Source organism: Rana temporaria, chromosome 9 (genome assembly GCF_905171775.1).
Source record: "Rana temporaria chromosome 9, aRanTem1.1, whole genome shotgun sequence".
Lineage (NCBI taxonomy): Eukaryota > Metazoa > Chordata > Amphibia > Anura > Ranidae > Rana > Rana temporaria.
The window spans coordinates 44,739,186-44,758,238 of record NC_053497.1 but is presented as its reverse complement, the minus strand read 5'-3'; the positions used below and the strand labels follow the sequence as shown (position 1 = coordinate 44,758,238).

General features: G+C 47.2%; 1 protein-coding gene across 1 annotated transcript in view; it reads left to right on the top strand.

The window, feature by feature from the left end:
* Window positions 1–19,053, top strand: part of LOC120913429 (F-box only protein 27-like) — a 37,222-nt gene that overhangs the window by 14,663 nt on the left and 3,506 nt on the right. Inside the window, exons 3-4 of the mRNA XM_040323346.1 lie at window positions 16,200–16,311; window positions 16,385–16,480. Of these exons, the coding sequence (XP_040179280.1) occupies window positions 16,200–16,311; window positions 16,385–16,480 (208 nt within the window). The remainder of the gene's footprint in view (window positions 1–16,199; window positions 16,312–16,384; window positions 16,481–19,053) is intronic.

The window sequence follows — 19,053 nt, the reverse complement described above, 5'->3', positions numbered from 1 at the left end:
GCCAGGCGAGCATCAGCAGGGTGAGCACGCCGAAAGTGCGCACAGACGGCCCGCACTTTCTGTAGCAGCTGTGGCATATCGGGGAAGGTTTTCAGGAACCTCTGCACCACCAAATTCAGCACATGCGCCAGGCAAGGGATGTGCGTCAAACCGGTTAGGCCCAGAGCTGCTACGAGATTTTGCCCGTTATCGCACACCACCAGGCCCGGCTTGAGGCTCACTGACGCCAACCACTCATCAGTCTGTTGTTCCATGTCCCTCCACAACTCCTGCGCGGTGTGGGGGTTTTCCCCCAAACAGGAACGTTTTAAAACTGCCTGCTGGCGTTTACCCATGGCTGTGCTGAAGTTGGTGGTGAATGTGTTACGCTGACCGGATGAGGAGGCGGTAGAGGATGGGGAAGCGGAGTAGGAGGAATTGGCAACAGGAGGTAAACTGAAGCGCCCTGCAATCCTCGGTGGTGGAAGAACATGTGCCAAACTGCTATCCGCCTCAGGCCCAGCCGCCACTGCATTTACCCAGTGCGCTGTTAGGGAGATATAGGGGCTGATTTACCAAGCCTTTGCTCCATGACTCATGGAGCAAAGGCAGGCGTAGCAGCCGTTTTGACATTTACTAAAGAAATACGCTGCTAGTGCAGTGTATTTCCTTAGTTACTAAAATGCCTAGTATGCCCAGGAGAGGGCGCATGGTGCGCCTGTATAGACCTGGCGTACGCATTAAGAAATGTAAATAGACGGGGTTTGGGCGGGAGTTTATTAGGGGGGAATGTGAGGTGAAGTGGGGAGGTGTAGTGACATGTGTTTGTTTTAAGTTTCCCAGGCCGAATTGAAAGTGAAAGTGTTTTTAGTGAAATCGAGCGCCGTACGCCGCAAGTAGGAATAAACCTCCGGGAGGTTTATTTGCATACTGCGCATGCGTGCGGGGCTGATACGTCCTTTCACGCACGCCGACTGACTACGCTGGGAATATCTTGGTAAATACCAAGCAGCGTAGCAGCCTTTGCGCGGCATTAGTCGGTGCACGTGAAAGGCCGACCTGTTTTTAGCTTGCGCTGACCATGAAGGGGAACTCCGCGCCAAATTTCAAAGCAAAAACCGACGTGAGTTCCCCTCCAGGTGCATACCAGGCTCTTAGGCTTGGTCTGGAACGTTGGGGGTTAAACCCACGCCGAAAACCAGCGTGGGGTTCCCCCCTTGATCCAGACCAAGCCCTTATCCCAAGCACGCAGTCTGGCCGGACAGGAATGGGGGTGGGGATGAACGAGCGCCCCCCCCCCTCCTGAGCAGTACCAGACCGCATGCCCTCAACATGGGGGAGTGTGTGCTTTGGGGGAGGGGGCACTGCCCCCCCACCCCAAAGCACTCTTGTCCCCATGTCGATAGGGACAAGAGCCTCTTCCCGACAACCCTAGCCGTTGGTTGTCGGGGTATGCGGGCAGGGGCTTATCAGAATCTGCGAGCCCCCTTTAATAAGGGGGCCCCCAGATGCCGGCCCCCCACCCTATGTGAATGAGTATGGGGTACATCGTACCCCTACCAATTTACCTGGGGGGAAAATGTAAAGTAAAAAAACACACCACACAGATTTTTAAATAATTTATTAGTCAGCTCCGGGGCCCCCCCCTTTCTTCTTTAAGCTCTTTTAGAAGGGGGGTGTCTTCTCTCTTCCGCCTGGGCCCTGGCCTTCGCCATCCCTCGGTCTTATCCGGTGCCTTCCGCCGGGGCCCCCAAACCCCTTTAAGCTCTTTTACATTAGGGGGGGGGACATCTGGGCTTCGGCGATTTCTGCCGGGGGATGGCGCCTATCCCCCAGTCTTTCCGGTGCCTTCCGCCAGGGCCCCGGTCTTCTTCCTTGTTTTCTGCCGGAGGTGCGCCAAATCCCCGGTCTTTTCTCTGCTTTCTTGGCGTTCCCTCTTCTGCCTGTCTCCCCCGCGGAGCCAGGGCTTTCTTTCCGCTTTCTTCTCTGTTCCCTCTTCTGCGAGGAAGACGAGGAAGAAGACCGGGGCCCTGGCGGAAGGCACCGGAAAGACCGGGGGATAGGCGCCATCCCCTGGCAGAAATCGCTGAAGCCCGGATAAGACCGAGGGATGGCGCCCTCCCCCGGCAGAAAACGGCGAAGGCCAGGGCCCCGGCGGAAGAGAGAAGACACCCCCCCCTTCTAAAAGAGCTTAAAGAAGAAAGGGGGGTGGCCCCCCGAGCTGACTAATAAATTATTTTAAAAATCTGTGTGGTGTGTTTTTTTTACTTTACATTTTTCCCCCAGGTGAATGGGTAGGGGTACGATGTACCCCATACTCATTCACATAGGGTGGGGGGCCAGCATCTGGGGGCCCCCTTATTAAAGGGGGCTCACAGATTCCGATAAGCCCCTGCCCGCATACCCCGACAACCAACGGCTAGGGTTGTCGGGAAGAGGCTCTTGTCCCTATCGACATGGGGACAAGAGTGCTTTGGGGTGGGGGGCAGTGCCCCCTCCCCCAAAGCACACACTCCCCCATGTTGAGGGCATGCGGTCTGGTACGGCTCAGGAGGGGGGGGCGCTCGCTCATCCCCACCCCCATTCCTGTCCGGCCAGACTGCGTGCTTGGGATAAGGGCTTGGTCTGGATCAAGGGGGGAACCCCAGGCTGGTTTTCGGCGTGGGTTTAACCCCTAACGTTCCAGACCAAGCCTAAGAGCCTGGTATGCACCTGGAGGGGAACCCACGTTTTTTTTTTTTTGGTCTGGAGTTCCCCTTCATGAACAGCAATCTGTCATTTACCCATGTCAGTCCCACCCCCCCCTTCAGTTAGAACACACCCAGGGAACCTATTTAACCCCTCCCTCACCCCTAGTGTTAACCCCTTCCCTGCCAGTGGCATTTTTATAGTAAGCAATGCATTTTTATAGCACTGATCGCTATAAAAATGCCAATGGTCCCAAAAAAGTGTCCGATGTGTCCGCCATAATGTCGCAGTACCGATAAAAATCGCTGATCGCCGTCATTACTAGTAAAAAAAATATTAATAAAAATGCCATAAAAATAACCCCTATTTTGTAGACGCTATAACTTTTGCCCAAACCAATCAATAAACGCTTTTTGCGATTTTTTTTGGAACCAAAAAGATGTAGCAGAATACGTATCGGCCTAAACTGAGGAAAAAATTAGTTTTTTTATATATATTTTTGGGGATATTTATTATAGCAAAAAGTCAAAAATATTCTTTTTTTTAAAATTGTCGCTCTATTTTTGTTTATAGCTTTGTTTATAACAAAAAAAAAGAAAACGCAGAGGTGATCAAATACCACCAAAAGAAAGCTCTCTTTGTGGGAAAAAAAAGGTCGCCAATTTTGTTTGGGAGCCACGTCGCACGATCGCAATTGTCAGTTAAAACGACGCAGTGCCGAATCGCAAAAACTGGCCCGGTCATTGACCAGTAATATGGTCTGGGGCTCAAGTGTTTAAAAATTAACAAAACACTAAAGTTAGCCCAATTTTTGGCGATAATGTGAAAGATGATGTTACACCGAGTAAATAGATACCTAACATGTCACGCTTTACTATTGCAAACACTCATGGAATGGTGCCAAACTTCAATACTTTAAAATCCCCATAGGCAACGTTTTTTTCTTCAGGTTACCAGTTTATAGTTACAGAGAAGGTCTAGTGCTAAAAGTATTGCTCTCGCTCTAACGCACACGTCAATACCTCACATGTGTGGTTTGAACGGTGTTTACATATGTGGGCGGGACTTATGCAAGTCCCGCCCACATATGTAAACATCGTTCAAACCACACATGTGAGGTATTGACGCGTGCGTTAGAGCGAGAGCAATACTTTTAGCACTAGACCTCCAATGTAACTCTAAACTGGTAACCTGAAAAAAAATGTGCGTGTTCGCTTCTGACTGGGAGCTACTAGGGACAGGGGCCTTTTAATTATTATTATTTATTTTTGTTACGTAATAATAACTAAGACCTCCCCTTCAGCCTGGAAAGCATGAGTTCAGGGGAAAAAACACAGCTCTCATGCTTTCAGCAGCCATTGCAGCTTTGTTCCTGCATGTGAGCTGAACTGAGCATGCTCAGGCACTTAGAAATGTTTTACTTTCTTTTTGAGGGTGAAAATCACTTGGATGTCTCTGAGCATGCTCATAGAGCGTGGGTGGGTTAGTAATTTAAGGACATCCTTAACAGGTGTAACCACTTACAAGCTGACCCAAACTAGAGACTGAAATTTGTTCATGTGATTTCAATTGCTTCATTACTAGCACACAAGCACATGTTATAAAAAGCGTGGATAGAGCAGTCCTAAGCTGCCCTGAGAGGAGGCAGGAATGAATGAATGAATGAATGAATGAATGAATGAATGAATGAATGTTGTTGCTGCTAAACATAGATGTGTTTTGGAGCATGTTTATTTTTATTTTGCCAATGTTTTTCGTTTATTTTTAAATGATGTTCAATTTGATGTATTTGTCTCTGCTGCCTTAGGCTCCATTTACACTTGGCGGACTCCGTCGCTACGGAGTCCGCCTGTTCCCGTCGGCTCAGCGGGAGATCAGTCCGCAGATCTCCGCTGAGCCGACAATGACAAGCTCCTCTCTGCTCACTGAGTGGGGAGGGGCTTGTCGGGCACCGCTGTGTCCCTATGGAGCGATCTGATGAAAACGGACAGCATGTCCGTTTTCATCAGATCTTGCCCGATCTGATCCGCATAGTTGGATGGGGACGTGGCCCCCATACGTCTGTTTTTAGCGGGTCGGATGTCAGCGGACATGTCTCCGCTGACATCCGACGCTCCATAGCGATGCATGGAGCGGCCGTTCAGGTCCGCCGACAGACGGACCCGAACGGCCAAGTGTGAATGAGGCCTTATTTTGAAAAATATTTCTGAAGATGTTGTGACGGTTAACCTATGTTTATTTTGATTTTTAAAATTTATTTATGTTTGTGTGTGTGTTTTTGTTTGTTTGTCTTTTTTGCTTTCCTTGTTTTGTTGACCAATAAAAATTACTTTCAAATTTTGAAGTTTGTTTTTTGTTACTTTTTCATGCTACAGATTTTGACAGCTGCAGCTGAAATAGGTTTGGCCTAACAAATTAGGTGTGATTTTTGTCTAAGCTTCTTTCCTGGTGTGTAGGCATGAAAAGTTTGCTGCCATGTTTAATCACCAGGAAATTAAAAAGACAAAGTATTTTCTTTTTACTGCAGTACCCCTAACAGGACATGTTTTGTGGATTTCTCTTATCAAGAATTGCTGTCCAGACTGTCTTTTAAAGCACATGTGCAAGATGAAGGAAAACCTGCAAACATGGCCTGTTGGGGGCGGGGGGGGGGGGGTTGGGGGGGGTATTGGTGGACAGGCTTGAAGTGCTGATTTACAGCACTGTGCTTAAATCTAGCGCAAGGCAATCCTATTCTAATTGTGGGTGTTTGAGGGAAGCCAAGTGAATGTTAGAACCCCTGCTTGTGTTTTTTTTGGGTTGGGCTTTGTGTCACTTTTCTTAAAATTGTCTTCACTTCCTGTCACACAGGTGAACAGGAAGTGAGGTTAAAACCCTACCAATGTCTTTTCTTGGGGTCAGTCTAACTAGTGTCCCCATTAAGCAAATTGCACTGCTGTGTACACCCCAAATGATTAGTTAGCTTGGGGTCTAGTAAAGGCAAAGCCACTATGCAGTACAAGTGTAGTCGCTGAAAATTAGAGAGGAAGCACTGACGGTTTTAACATCCAATCCTGTAGAAGCAAAGTTTTTTTGTTTTATTCCTTGCTTGTCCACTTGTAATGCAAAGTGGATTTGCCTTTAGTAAATGGACCCCCAAAGTCCAAGATCCCTAATGATTTGGGGTGTACACAGCAAAATGCAATTTCCATAATGGGAAACTATTTAGATTGATCTGTGTGTCCCCAACAAAAGACATTAGGTTTTACCCTCACTTCCTGTTTGGCTATGTGACAGGAAGTGAATGAATTTGAAGTAGAAAGTGACAACATTTGTGAGGTGTCTTCACCCTATTAGGGGTGCAGGCATCCCCCAAAAATGAGCAGATAATACTTATTTGCAAATTAAGAAAATTGTTTATTTAACATTGGGTGGTGTTTGTGGGGGTCCCTAACACACATTCATACATATTAGCAACGCTGTATCCTGGCCTATTGGCATGGTTATATTTTCTTAGGCCTCTCAATAAAACTCTCTGAAATTTGTGCTTAAACTAGAACTATAATCAACACTTTTTATTTTCTTTAACCACTTGCCGCCCGCCAATGACAGATTGACGTCGGCAAAGTGGTTGTAGAATCCTGACCGGACGTCATACGACGTCCTCAGGATTCTTAGCCGCTGCGTGCCCCCGGGGGCGCGCATCGCGGCGATCGTTGTTGCGGGGTGTCAGTCTGACACCCCGCAACACCGATCTCGGTAAAGAGTCTCTCACGGAGACTCTTTACCACGTGATCAGCCGTGTCCAACCACGGCTGATCACGATGTAAACAGGAAGAGCCGTTGATGGCTCTTCCTCACTCGCGTCTGACAGACGCGAGTAGAGGAGAGCCGATCGGCGGCTCTCCTGACAGGGGGGGTTCGCGCTGATTGTTTATCAGCGCAGCCCCCCCTCGGATCGCCACATGGACCACCAGGGATGCCCACCAGGGAAGGGAAAAACAAAATAAAAATGGGGAAAAAATAGGCTGGAAAAAAAAAAAAGTCTGGGGAAAAAAAAATGATGAAAAAAATAAAAAGATGCCAAACTGGCAACAAGTAAATCAGTGCCGCCCCACAGTGTCCATCAGTGCCGCCCCACAGTGCCCATCAGTGCCACCCCACAGTGCCCATCAGTGCCACCCCACAGTGCCCATCTGTGCCACCCCACAGTGCCCATCTGTGCCGCCCATGAGTGCCCATCTGTGCCGCCCATGAGTGCCCATCTGTGCCGCCCATGAGTGCCCATCAGTGCCGCCCATGAGTGCCCATCAGTGCCGCCCATGTGTGCCCATCAGTGCCGCATACCAGCGCCGCCAATCAGTGCCACCTCATCTGTGCCCGTCAGTACTACCTCGTCGATGTCCATCAGTGCCATCTCATCTGTGCCCATTAGTGCCACCATATCAGTGCCCATAATTGAAAGAGAAAACTTACTTATTTACAAAAAAATTACAGAAAAAAATAAAAACGTAATTTTTTTCAAAATTTTCGGTATTTTTTTAGTTGTTGCGCAAAAAAAAAAAATCGCAGAGGTGATCAAATACCACCAAAAGAAAGCTCTATTTGTGGGGAAAAAAGGACGCCAATTTTGTTTGGGTACAGTGTAGCATGACCGCGCAATTGCCATTCAAAGTGCGACAGTGCTGAAAGCTGAAAATTGGCTTGGGCGGGAAGGTACGTAAGTGCCCTGTATGGAAGTGGTTAATTTTGGAGTGAGGGAGGGTTATAGCCCCTGTCAGTTTATTTTGTATTATCTGTGTCCAATTGGGGAGATTTGCCTTCACTTCCTGTCCCATAGCCAAACAGGAAGTGAGAGAAAAACTATGCAAATTAAGGGAATCCAGTGCCCCCCTCCCCCCCAGAACTAGTGTGTGTGTGTCCCCTGAAAATATTGGGCGGGTCATACAAAAACAGGGTGTGGCCTTGACAGGAAGGGTGGGTCATTTTTCTATTAGGAGGTGCAGAAATGTAGTGAGGCCTAGGGCAGCACAAAACCTAAATATACTACTGCATATTAGGGCTTATTTAGACCGGATCCGATTTACAGCATGTTTTTATATTGTGGGAGGTAACCCATGCAGGCACAGGGAGAACATGCAAACTCCAGGCAGATGGTGTCACGGGCGGGATTCGAACCAGCGACCCTTTTGCTGCTAGGTCAAAGTGCTATACACTACACCACTGTGCTGAACCAACATGATTGCAGCTGAAAGCATGAGATCTTTTTTTTTTTTTCCAATACCATGCTTTCCAGCCTTATTGACCCCGCCTCTCTCCATAAAGAGGACCTGTCACACACTAGTCCTAATACAAGGGATGTTTACATTCCTTGTAATAGGAATAAAAGTGATCCAAAATAAAAAAAAGTGCAAAAAGAAAAATATTAGGTAAAAAAAAAAAAAATTAAAACGCCCCTGTCCCTAGTAGCTCGCACTCAGAAGCGAACATGCATGTAAGTCCCGCCCACATATGTAAACACCATTCAAACCACACATGTGAGGTATTGACGTGTGCGTTAGAGCGAGAGAACTAATTCTAAGCCCTAGACCTCCTCTGTAACTCTGAACTGGTAACCTGTAAAAAAAAATCAAGCATCGCCTATGGATATTTTTAAGTCCCGAAATTTGGCGCCATTCCATGAGTGTGCGCAATATTAAAGCGTGACAAGTTGGGTATCTATTTACTCAGTGTAACATCATCTTTCACATTATCCCTAACAATTGGGCTAACTTTACTGTTTTGTTATTTTTTAATTCATGAAACCGTTTTTTTTTTGGGCCCAAAAAAAAAGGTGTTAGAAAAATGATTGCGTAAATACCGTTGGAAATCAAATAAGAAATGATCGCCACTTTATTCCCTAGGGTGTCTGCTAAAAAAAAAATATATATAATGTTTGGGGGTCCTGAGTAATTTCCCAGGAACAAAATATAATTTTTACATGAAGGAGAGAAGTGCCAGAATAGGCGCGGTATGGAAGTGGTTAAAGTGAAATAATAAAAGTGAAATATTCCTTTAAATTTCATACAGGGGGGAGGGGGGGTACACGCATGTTTCCCGTGCTTAGAACTGTCCCTGTACAAGATGTAATTTCTGAAGTGAAAAAAAAGTAATTTAAAAGTACTCATGGCTATAAAGAATAGTCATTGCTCATTAAAACTAAAAAAAAATGTGTGGGGGTTCCCCCAAATTAAATTACCAGGCCCTTCAGGTTTGGAATGGATATTAAGGGGAACCCCGCCGTAAAAAAAAAAAAAATGACGTGGGGTCCCCCCCAAATATCCATACCAGGCCCTTCAGGTCTGGTGTGGATTTTAAGGGGAACTCCACCCCAAATAAAAAAAATGGCGTGGAGTCCCCCTAAAAATCCACACCAGACCCTTATCCGAGCACGTTAACCTGGCCGGCCGCAGAAAAGAGGGGGGGCAGAGTGCGGCCCCCCCCCTCTCCTGAACCGTACCAGGCCACATGCCCTCAACATGGGGAGGATGTCCCCATGTTGATGGGGACAAGGGCCTCATCCCCACAACCCTTGCCCGGTGGTTGTGGGGGTCTGCGGGCGGGGGGCTTAACAGAATCTGGAAGACCCCTTTAACAAAGGGGACCCCCAGATCCCGGCCCCCCCCCTATGTGAAATGGTAATGGGGTAGATTGTACCCCTACCATTTCACCAAAAAAAAGTGTTAAAAATAACAGTAGCCGGTTTTTGACAAATCTTTTAATAATATCTTCTTTCCGCGGTTCTTCTTCTTCTTTCATTCGGGTTTCTTCCTCTGCTTCTTTCTTGGGTCTTCTCGTCCACATCTTGCCCGACGTCTTCTCCCATCTTCTTCTCCGTCCGTCGGTTTTCTCGTCCACATCTTCTTGTTCTTCTGGGCGCTGCGATTGAAATTGAAGACCCCGCCGTGTGCCGCTCCTGGGACCCCGCCCCCCTCTGACGCCACAGGTAAACTCATATGAAAGTCCGCATGTGGTATATGTGCGTCAGAGGGGGGCGGGGTCACATGAGCGTCACACGGCGGGAACTTGAATTGGAAGCTCGTCTGCATAGTGCGGCGGCTTCTTCTCCGGACGGCGCGCTTGAAATTGAATTCCCCTGCCGTATGACGCTCTGTGACCCCGCCCCCCTCTGACGCACATGACTTTCTAATGAGTTTACTTGTGGCGTCAGAGGGGGGCGGGTCCCAGGAGCGACACATGGCGGCGAATTCAATTTCAAGCGATGCGTCCGGGGAAGAAAAAGATGGACGAGAAGGCCGAAGGACGGAGAAGACGCCGGGCAAAATGTGGACGAGAAGGCCGACGGAAGGAAAAGAAGATGGAAGAAGACGTCCGGCAAGATGTGGACGAGAAGACCCAAGAAAGAAGCAGAGGAAGAAACCCAAATGAAAGAAGAAAAGAAGAACCGCAGAAAGAAGATAATAAAAGATTTGTCAAAAACCGGCTACTGTCATTTTTAACACTTTTGACACTTTTTTTGGTGAAATGGTAGAGGTACAATGTACCCCATTACCATTTCACACAGGGGGGGGCAGGATCTGGGGGTCCCCTTTGTTAAAGGGGTCTTCCAGATTCTGATAAGCCCCCCGCCCGCAGACCCCCACAACCACCGGGCAAGGGTTGTGGGGATGAGGCCCTTGTCCCCATCAACATGGGGACATCCTCCCCATGTTGAGGGCATGTGGCCTGGTGCGGTTCAGGAGAGGGGGGGCCGCACTCTGTCCCCCCCTCTTTTCTGCGGCCGGCCAGGTTAACGTGCTCGGATAAGTGTCTGGTGTGGATTTTTAGGGGGACTCCATGCCATTTTTTTTTTTACATTTGCAGTGGAGTTCCCCTTAAAATCCACACCAGACCTGAAGGGCCTGGTATGGATATTTGGGGGGACCCCACGTCATTTTTTTTTTTACAGCGGGGTTCCCCTTAATATTCATTCCAGACCTGAAGGGCCTGGTAATTTAATTTGGGGGAACCCCCACACATTTTTTTAAATTTTTTATGAATGAATCCTGTCAGAATTGTCAGAGCCGACAATTCATTATTGCCGCGTGTGAATTTTAAATGTCTTTTTTTCCTTCTGAATGTCATTTTGTGCAGGGACAGTTCTAAGTGCGGGAAAAATTCGCTATTTCACATGCTGACTTTACACCCCCCCTAGGTACGAAATTTAAAGGAATATTTCACTTTTATTGTTTCACTTTAAGCATTAAGCATTAATTTCACTGCTCCCGAAAAAACGTCCGTTTTAAAAAATAAAAAAAAACATTGATACATGTCCATTGGGGCAGGACTCAGGTCCCCAAACACTTTTTAGGACAAAACTTGCATATTAGCCTTTAAAATGAACACTTTTGATTTCTCCCATAGACTTCTATAGGGAGTTCGGCGGCGGCTTTACATATCACTTGCAATGCGCCGGCTGCTACGCTGGTTCATGCGCCTAATTAAGGCTTCACCTGGCGCACTAATTAAGGCATGAACCAGCGCAGCGCACAGAGAATAGTAAATCAGCCCCATAATGTCCCTGACCGTGCTTACTGGTCCACGTATCCGTAGTGAGGTGGACCTTGGCACAGATGGCGTTGCGCAGTGCACACCTGATTTTGTCCCCCACTTCGTTGTGCAGGGAATTGATGACTCGCCTGGAAAAGTAGTGGCGGCTGGGCACGACGTACTGTGGGACAGCCAATGCCATCAAGCTTTTAAAACTCTGCGTCTCCACCAGACGGAATGACAGCATTTCAAAGGGCAGGAATTTTGAAATGCTGGCATTCAGGGCCAGGGATCGCGGGTGGGTAGGGGAGTTCTTCCTCTTCTGCTCCAGTGTTTGGGAGATAGAGAGCTGAATGCTTCCATGGGACATTATGGAGATGTTTGGTGACCCAGGTTGTAGTGTTGCTTGCCGGTCCTCTAATTGCGGGGTGGCAGGTGGCACTGTCACTACAGAGGTGGATGAAGAGGCCCGAGACTGAAGCAGAAGAGGAAGCAGGAGGAGCCAGAGACCTTTCTTGGTTTTTGAGGTGTCTACTCCACTGCAGCTCGTGCTTTGCACTTAGATGCCTGGTCATTCAGGCTGTGCTCAGGTTGAGAACGTTTATGCCTCGCTTCAGCCTCTGATTGCACACCGTGCAAACCACTCGTGTCTTGTCATCAGCACATTGTGTGAAGAACTGCCACGCCTGGGAACTCCTTGGACCTGGCTTTGGTGTGCTCGGTCCCTTGCTGCGTTGGGCACCCTGCTCCCTCTTCTGCTGTGCTGGTGGCTCTGTGCGACTACCGCCTCTTCCTCCGAACTACATGGGTCACCTGCATGAGGTTGATTCCATGTGGGGTCGAGGACCTCATCGTCCACCACATCATCTTCCACCCAGTCTTCACCACTGCCCTCCTTGTCGGTCTGCACAATTGCAAAAGCAGCAGCAGTTGGCAACTGTGTTTCATCATTGTCCGAGACATGCTGTGATGGTCCCCCCATGAACTCATCTTGAAACATAAGTGGTTGGGCATCGGTGCACTCAATCTCTTCCCCTTCTGGGGCTGGGCTAGGTGGATGGCCCTGGGAAACCATGCTAACAGAGTCATCAAAAAGAAGAGACTGCTGCATGATTTGGGGCTCAGACTGCTTGGCTGATTTGCAAGGGGGTGAGGTGAAAGACTGATGGACATCGGCTGCAGGTGCCAACTCTGACCTTTCAGCACAAGACTGGTTGGGAGACAATGTGAAGGAACTGGAGGCACTGTCAGAAACCCAATCTAATACCGCCTGTTCTGCTCCTGGCCTCAACATTCGTAGAGCTGGATTAGGCCGACCAAATACCGTTGCAGGCTCTGTCGCCTACTCGCACCTGAGAAAGGTGTTTCACTTGTGCGTGTAGCTGGCACAGATCGACCACGTCCTCTCCCTGTAACAGGAGCTCCACCAGCAGCACCGCGACCACGTCCCTTATTTGACGTTCTCATATTTCAAAAAATGTAGGATCTTGCCCTAAATGGGTGTTTTTGAATAGAACAATAGAAGAACACTAGCTAAAGTGTTTATCTCACACCTACAGATATGCAGGAAACGCACCAAAAATAATTTTTTTTTGAATAGCACAATAGAAAACAGTATGTAAAGTGTGCATCTCACACGTACAGATATGGACGAAACATGGCAAACACTGGAGGAAACACTGCAAAATATATTGTTTGCACCAAACTGGGTGTTTTTTGAATAGAACAACAGAAGAACAGTAGCTAAAGTGTTTATCTCACACTTACAGATATGGAGGAAACACGGCAAACACTGGAGGAAACACTGCAAAATATATTTGTTTGCCCTAAATGGATGTTTTTTGAATAGCACAATATAAGAAACGTATATACAGGGTGTATCTCACAGGAACATATGCAGTGCTGGTGCAATATGCAGAGTATCTCACAGGAAGAGATGCAGTGCTGCTGCAATTTAATTTGTGAACCAGGACTGACTCCTATATAAGTCTCTCCCTATTAGAACAAGCAGGAACCTTGCCCTAAACTATCTAATGCAGAGTATCTCACAGAAAGAAATGCAGTGCTGGTGCAATATGCAGAGTATCTCACAGGAACAGATGCAGTGCTGCTGCAGTTTAATTTGTGAACCAGGACTGACTCCTATATAATTCTCTCCCTCAGATCAGCAGGAACCTTGCCCTAAACTATCTAATGCAGAGTATCTCACAGAAAGAAATGCACTGCTGCTGCAATTTGCAGAGTATCAAACAGGAACAGATGCAGTGCAGCTGCAATTTGATTTGTGAACCAGGACTGACTCCTATATAATTCTCTCCCTCAGATGAGCAGGAACCTTGCCCTAAACTATCTAATGCAGAGTATCTCACAGAAAGAAATGTTGCTGGTGTAGATTTCTGAAGCAGGATAGTCCTATCTAAATCTCTCCCTCAGATCAGCAGCAGCCTTTCCCTACCCTAGCTAATGCAGAGTGACGAGCTGTGCTATGTGCCTCTAGCTTATATAGAGGCTGGGTCACATGCTGCACTGGCCAATCACAGCCATGCCAATAGTAGGCATGGCTTCTAGGTAAAACAAGTGGCGATTGGCTGCCCTGCAGCGCACCATTACATTGCCGAACACCGGACCCAAACCCGAACTTTCAGCAAAATGTTCGGGTCCGGGTACAAAAAAACCCAAAGGGCCAGATTCAGATACAATGGCGTATCTTTAGTTGGGCGTAGCGTATCCTATTCACGCTACGCCGCCGCAACTTAGACAGGCAAGTGCAGTATTCACAAAGCACTTGCCTCGTAAGTTGCGGCGATGTAGCGTAAATGGGCCGGCGTAAGCCCGCGTAATTCAAAGTAGGCTGGTAGGGGAAGCGTCGTATGGAAATGAATCGTGACCCCACGTAAATGACGTGCCTAACGAACGGCGCATGCGCGCGCATGCTCAGTATCACGTCGAATTTTCTCCGTAAATTACGCCGGCTCAATGCTTAGTCGACGTGAACGTAACCTACGCCCATCCCCATTCACGTACGACTTACGCAAACAACGTAAAATACGACGCTGTTCCGACGTCCATACCTTAACATGACTTATCCCTGCTTTATGAGGGGTAAAGTTACGCCGGTCGTACGCCTTACGTAAACAGCGTATTTTAATACGCCGGGCGCAAGTATGTTCGTGAATCGGCGGATCTTGCTCATTTGCATATTTATAATGGGAACGTCGAATGCGTCCAGCGTAACTATTCGCCTACGATACGCCGGCGTAGGCAAGTTACGTCGGACGGCTGAAGCCATGTTTTTGGACGTAACTCGCTTTGTGAATCGGCGTAAAGATGTGACAGCGCACATTTGAAATTACGGCGGCGTATCTGGAGATACGCCGGCGTACATCGTTTATGAATCTGGCCCATTGTCCGTACCGAACCCAAACTTTACAGTTCGGGTTCGCTCAACCCTACTAGTAAGCACTTCAAGTGTTTTTATTTATCTGGAACTTTTAGGCTGGGGACGGGGTCTCTTTAAAGTGGTTGTATACCGCTGAACTTTTTTTTTCCTTCCAGCAAGGTAAAGTCCTAATGTGCTAGTATGCATCACATATTAGCACATTACGTGAAACTTGTCTTAAAACAAAGCTGTTCCAGCGCTGACATGTCAGCATTGCAGCCGCTTCCATTTTTACTCATCTTGCTTTCAGGTTTGCATGCTCTGGCTCTGTGACTGGCCGGAGCCGCGGTAACATCACTCCTGCTCATGTGCGGCACAGGGCCCTGAAGGAACGGCACCGGTGGCCATTCTTTAACTGCTTGCCGACCAGCCGCCGGGTCGGCTCTGCTGGGCGAGATCACGTAGCTATACGTCATCTCACCGAGCAGCCAATAGGGGCTCACGCACGCGCCCCCGGCGGGCACCCACGATCGCTCGTTACAGAGCGAGAACCGGGAGCTGTGTGTGTAAACACACAGCTCCCGGTCCTGTCAGGGGGAGAAATGCCTGATTGTCTGTTCATACAATGTATGAACAGCGATGAGTCATTTCCCCAAGTCAGTCCCAACCCCCCTTCAGTTAGAACACACCCAGGGAACATACTTAACCCCTTCCTCGCCCCCTAGTGTTAACCCCTTCCCTGCCAGTGGCATTTTTATAGTAATCAATGCATTTTTATAGCACTGATCGCTATAAAAATGCCAATGGTCACAAAAATGTGTCAAAAGTGTCCGCCATAATGTTGCAGTACCGATAAAAATCGCTTATCGCCGCCATTACTAGTAAAAAAAAAAAAATATTAATAAAAATGCCATAAAACTATCTCCTATTTTGTTAAAGCTATAACTTTTGCGCAAACCAATCAATAAACGCTTATTGCGTTTTTTTTTTTTACGAAAAATATGTAGAAGAATACGTATCGGCCTAAACTGAGGAAAAAATAGTTTTTTTATTTATTTTTGGGGGATATTTATTATAGCAAAAAGTAAAAAATATAATTTTTTTCAAAATTGTCGCTCTATTTTTATTTAGAGCACAAAAACTAAAAACCGAAGAGGTGATCAAATACCACCAAAAGAAAGCTCTATTTGTGGTAAGAAAAGGACGCCAATTTTCTTTGGGAGCCACGTTGCACGACCGCACAATTGTCAGTTAAAGCTACGCAGTGGCGAATCGCAAAAAGTGGCCTGGTCTTTGACCAGCAATATGGTCCGGGGCTTAAGTGGTTAAGAGCGCATGCGGCAGTCATGTCACTGGCCGCATGTAATGTAAATATCTCCTAAACGCTACACTTTTAGGAGATATTTACACTACCTATAGGTGAGCCTTATTATAGGTAAATGTCGGCAGAGGAAGTTTACTTTTTCTTTAAACCCTGACTCCATCCAAAACATAATTTTTTTTTGGTGGGGGGATAGAGTTCAGCGGTAATTTTTTTTACTTTTGTGACCACACTGGGAAACATGCCAAGCCTACTATCCAGAGTTGCGTTAATGTGAAAAGGAATTTGTCATTTTGCATAACATTTGTTCACTTCCATCTTCAGAACGATTTCAGTATTGGGACATCATAAATGGAGGAGATGGCTGGGCAGTAGAAAGAAGCCGCACTGAGTTAGAAGATGCAGAGAGCCAGACTTGCTTTGTCACCTCCTTTGGGTAAGTGTTCAGCTCACTCTTTGTAGAACATCAACCAGAACCATCTCTAACCCTCCTGTATGTCTCTACACAGGTGGTGTGAGAAACAACAGATAATAGATTTGGTTAAAGAAGGGTTATGGGAACACTTTCTGGATGTTCACCAACCACCCATCTGTATCTCAGATTGGTAAGTTTTCTGTCTCCTATGTTAAATGAATGCTCTTTATGTTTTCACACTTTACCAGAGTTACCGGTAGTCAGGCTTTGGACTTTCAAGTATTTCTATGTTCATTCACATGTGCGTCAATACCCCGTGTTTAAGCAGCATTTGTCATACTAAAGGATTTTTTTTAAATAACAAATACAGTGAAACCATCGGATTGCAAGTAACGTGGTTAACGAGCGTTTAGCAATACGAGCATTTTTTATTTCAAGAAGTCCTAACTCGTTTTGCGAATGCAGTACCGCATTTGGTCAGAGGTGTGGGGGTGGCGGAGCTGTCAAGCTGTCAAGCTGTCCCGAGTATTTCTCAGGCACTCTGGCGCCCCCCACCTTTGGCCACATGTAGTATTGCATGCCATATAAGTCAATGCGGAACAAATTATTTTTGTTTCCATTGACTTCTATGGGGAAACTCGCTTTGATATCTCCTGGAACGCATTATGCTCGTAATCCAAGGTTCCACTGTATTTCATACTTACCTGCTCTGTGCAATGGTTTTGCACAGTACAGCCCTGATCCTCCTCTTTTGGAGTCTCACGGTCAGGGCCGGATTTGCTCTCCCTGCCGCCTCAAGGCCAGGTTTCCGCAATGCACCCCCTCCCCGCTAACCAAACCCCCCCCCCCAAATCAACAGGGAATGGCAACCGGGTGGCACGGTTAGTTCAAATTTTTTTTTTTTTGTAGCTTGTCGCTTACTTTTTTTTATTTTTGTATAATTTTCTTATCACTTTTCTTATTATTTTTCTTGTTATTATTACTTTTTAATTACTTTTTTTATTTTATTAAGTAAATTATTATTTGTTATTATTTATTCATTTTTTTGGCAATTTTTTTTTACTTAACTTTTTTGCTATCACACAGGAGAAAACAATTCCCTGTGTGATAGCAATTGGAGCTGACATGTTCTCTTTATTGACCCTGTCACCTCCAAAACAGAGTCCTAGCACTGTGATAGAACTCCTGTCACAGGTGTTATACCTGAAGGGTTCCACGTGTACTGGCTCTCCCCTCTCACTGTGTACATCGGCAGCAGGGACAGGAGACAGACTCAGCGGCCGGGGGGAGGACGGAGTCCCGAAGACAGAGCCAGCAGAGAGAGGTATGTGGGGTGGGGGGGAGAGGGGAGGACGGACGGGAGCACACATTTTACAAGTGATTTGGGCGACATCGCCGCAATCACTTGTTAACGAGCGAGCGGATTCCCCCATAACTTACCGCCCTTAACTGTATGTTCCAGGCGTCGGGGGAATCTATGCCACTGCTGCCCCTTGGCTCCCTGCCGCCCATTGGCTCCCTGCCGCCCCAAGGCCTGGCCTCAGTGGCCTTGTGGGAAATCCGGGCCTGCCCACGGTGGGATCATCCCCTCTGCTGCTTGCCCACATAGCTGCTTGTTACGGGGGCACTTGTGCATGCTTGCTCCCAAGCCCTGTTCTATGTGTCCATTAACACACAGAATGGGGCTCTGCCCCACAGCCCCCCACTCTGTCCTCACTGGCTGTGATCAACAGCAGAGCAAGCCACTGGTCCCTGCTTCTGTGCTGAGCCAATTAGGAGGGAGAAAGCCAGAAAGAGCAGTTGGTCTCATGCACATTACTGGGTCGAGATGAGGCTTGGGCTGGGGACCGAGTTGCACACAGAAGGTTTTTTCACCTTCAGCCTTTAGAACCACTTTAACACCTTCAGGCCGATCGTACGCTAATATGCGTCCTTGATTTGAAGGAGTTGTAATGGGGTGATGTCTGCAGGCATCACCCCAGTACTGTTTTTTAGAGCCAGCGGTTGGCTTTTTTGGGATAACAACCGTTGCAGCGAAGAAGCCGCTCGACTGTTATCTCAAGCAGCGGGAGGGAAAGTCCTCTCCGCCTTCCGTAGCTCACCCAAGCTCTCTGGTCCCACCGGGAGCCCCGAGGGACCAGCCGACACCTCTGATGGCTGGCCGAGGACCTGAACGTAGCCGGAATCGGCTTCGATCAGGTCTCGGATCTAGTTACCCGGAAGCGATATCATGAGATCACTTCAGGTTTAAAGGTGCCAAAATTAAAAATAAATTACAGTATTTAAAACGTCCAAACTTGTCGTTCTGGATGCTTTTAAGTGCAAAGAAGGGATTTGGGGTCTTTTAGACCCCAGATCCCTCCATAAAGAGTACCTGTCACTGCCTTTAACTGTCACAATGCATGTTTACATTCCTTCTGACAGCAATAAAAGTGATCAGAAGATTTTTTTTCAAAAGGAAGTGTAAAATAAATAACTAAATAAATAAACAAACATTTTTTAAAAGCGCCCCATCTTTCCGTTATCGCGTGCAGAAGCTAACACATACGTAAGTCGGGAAAGAGTGTTCAAACCACACGTGAGGTACCGCTGCAATCATTAGAGCGAGAGCAATAATTCTAGCACAAGAATTTTTAAAGCGTCCCCTTTGGAGATATTTAAGTACCGTAGTGTGCAGAATGTTAAAGCATGACCTGTTAGGTATCTATTTACTCTGCGTAACATCATCTTTCACATTATCCAAACAATTGGGCTAACTTTACT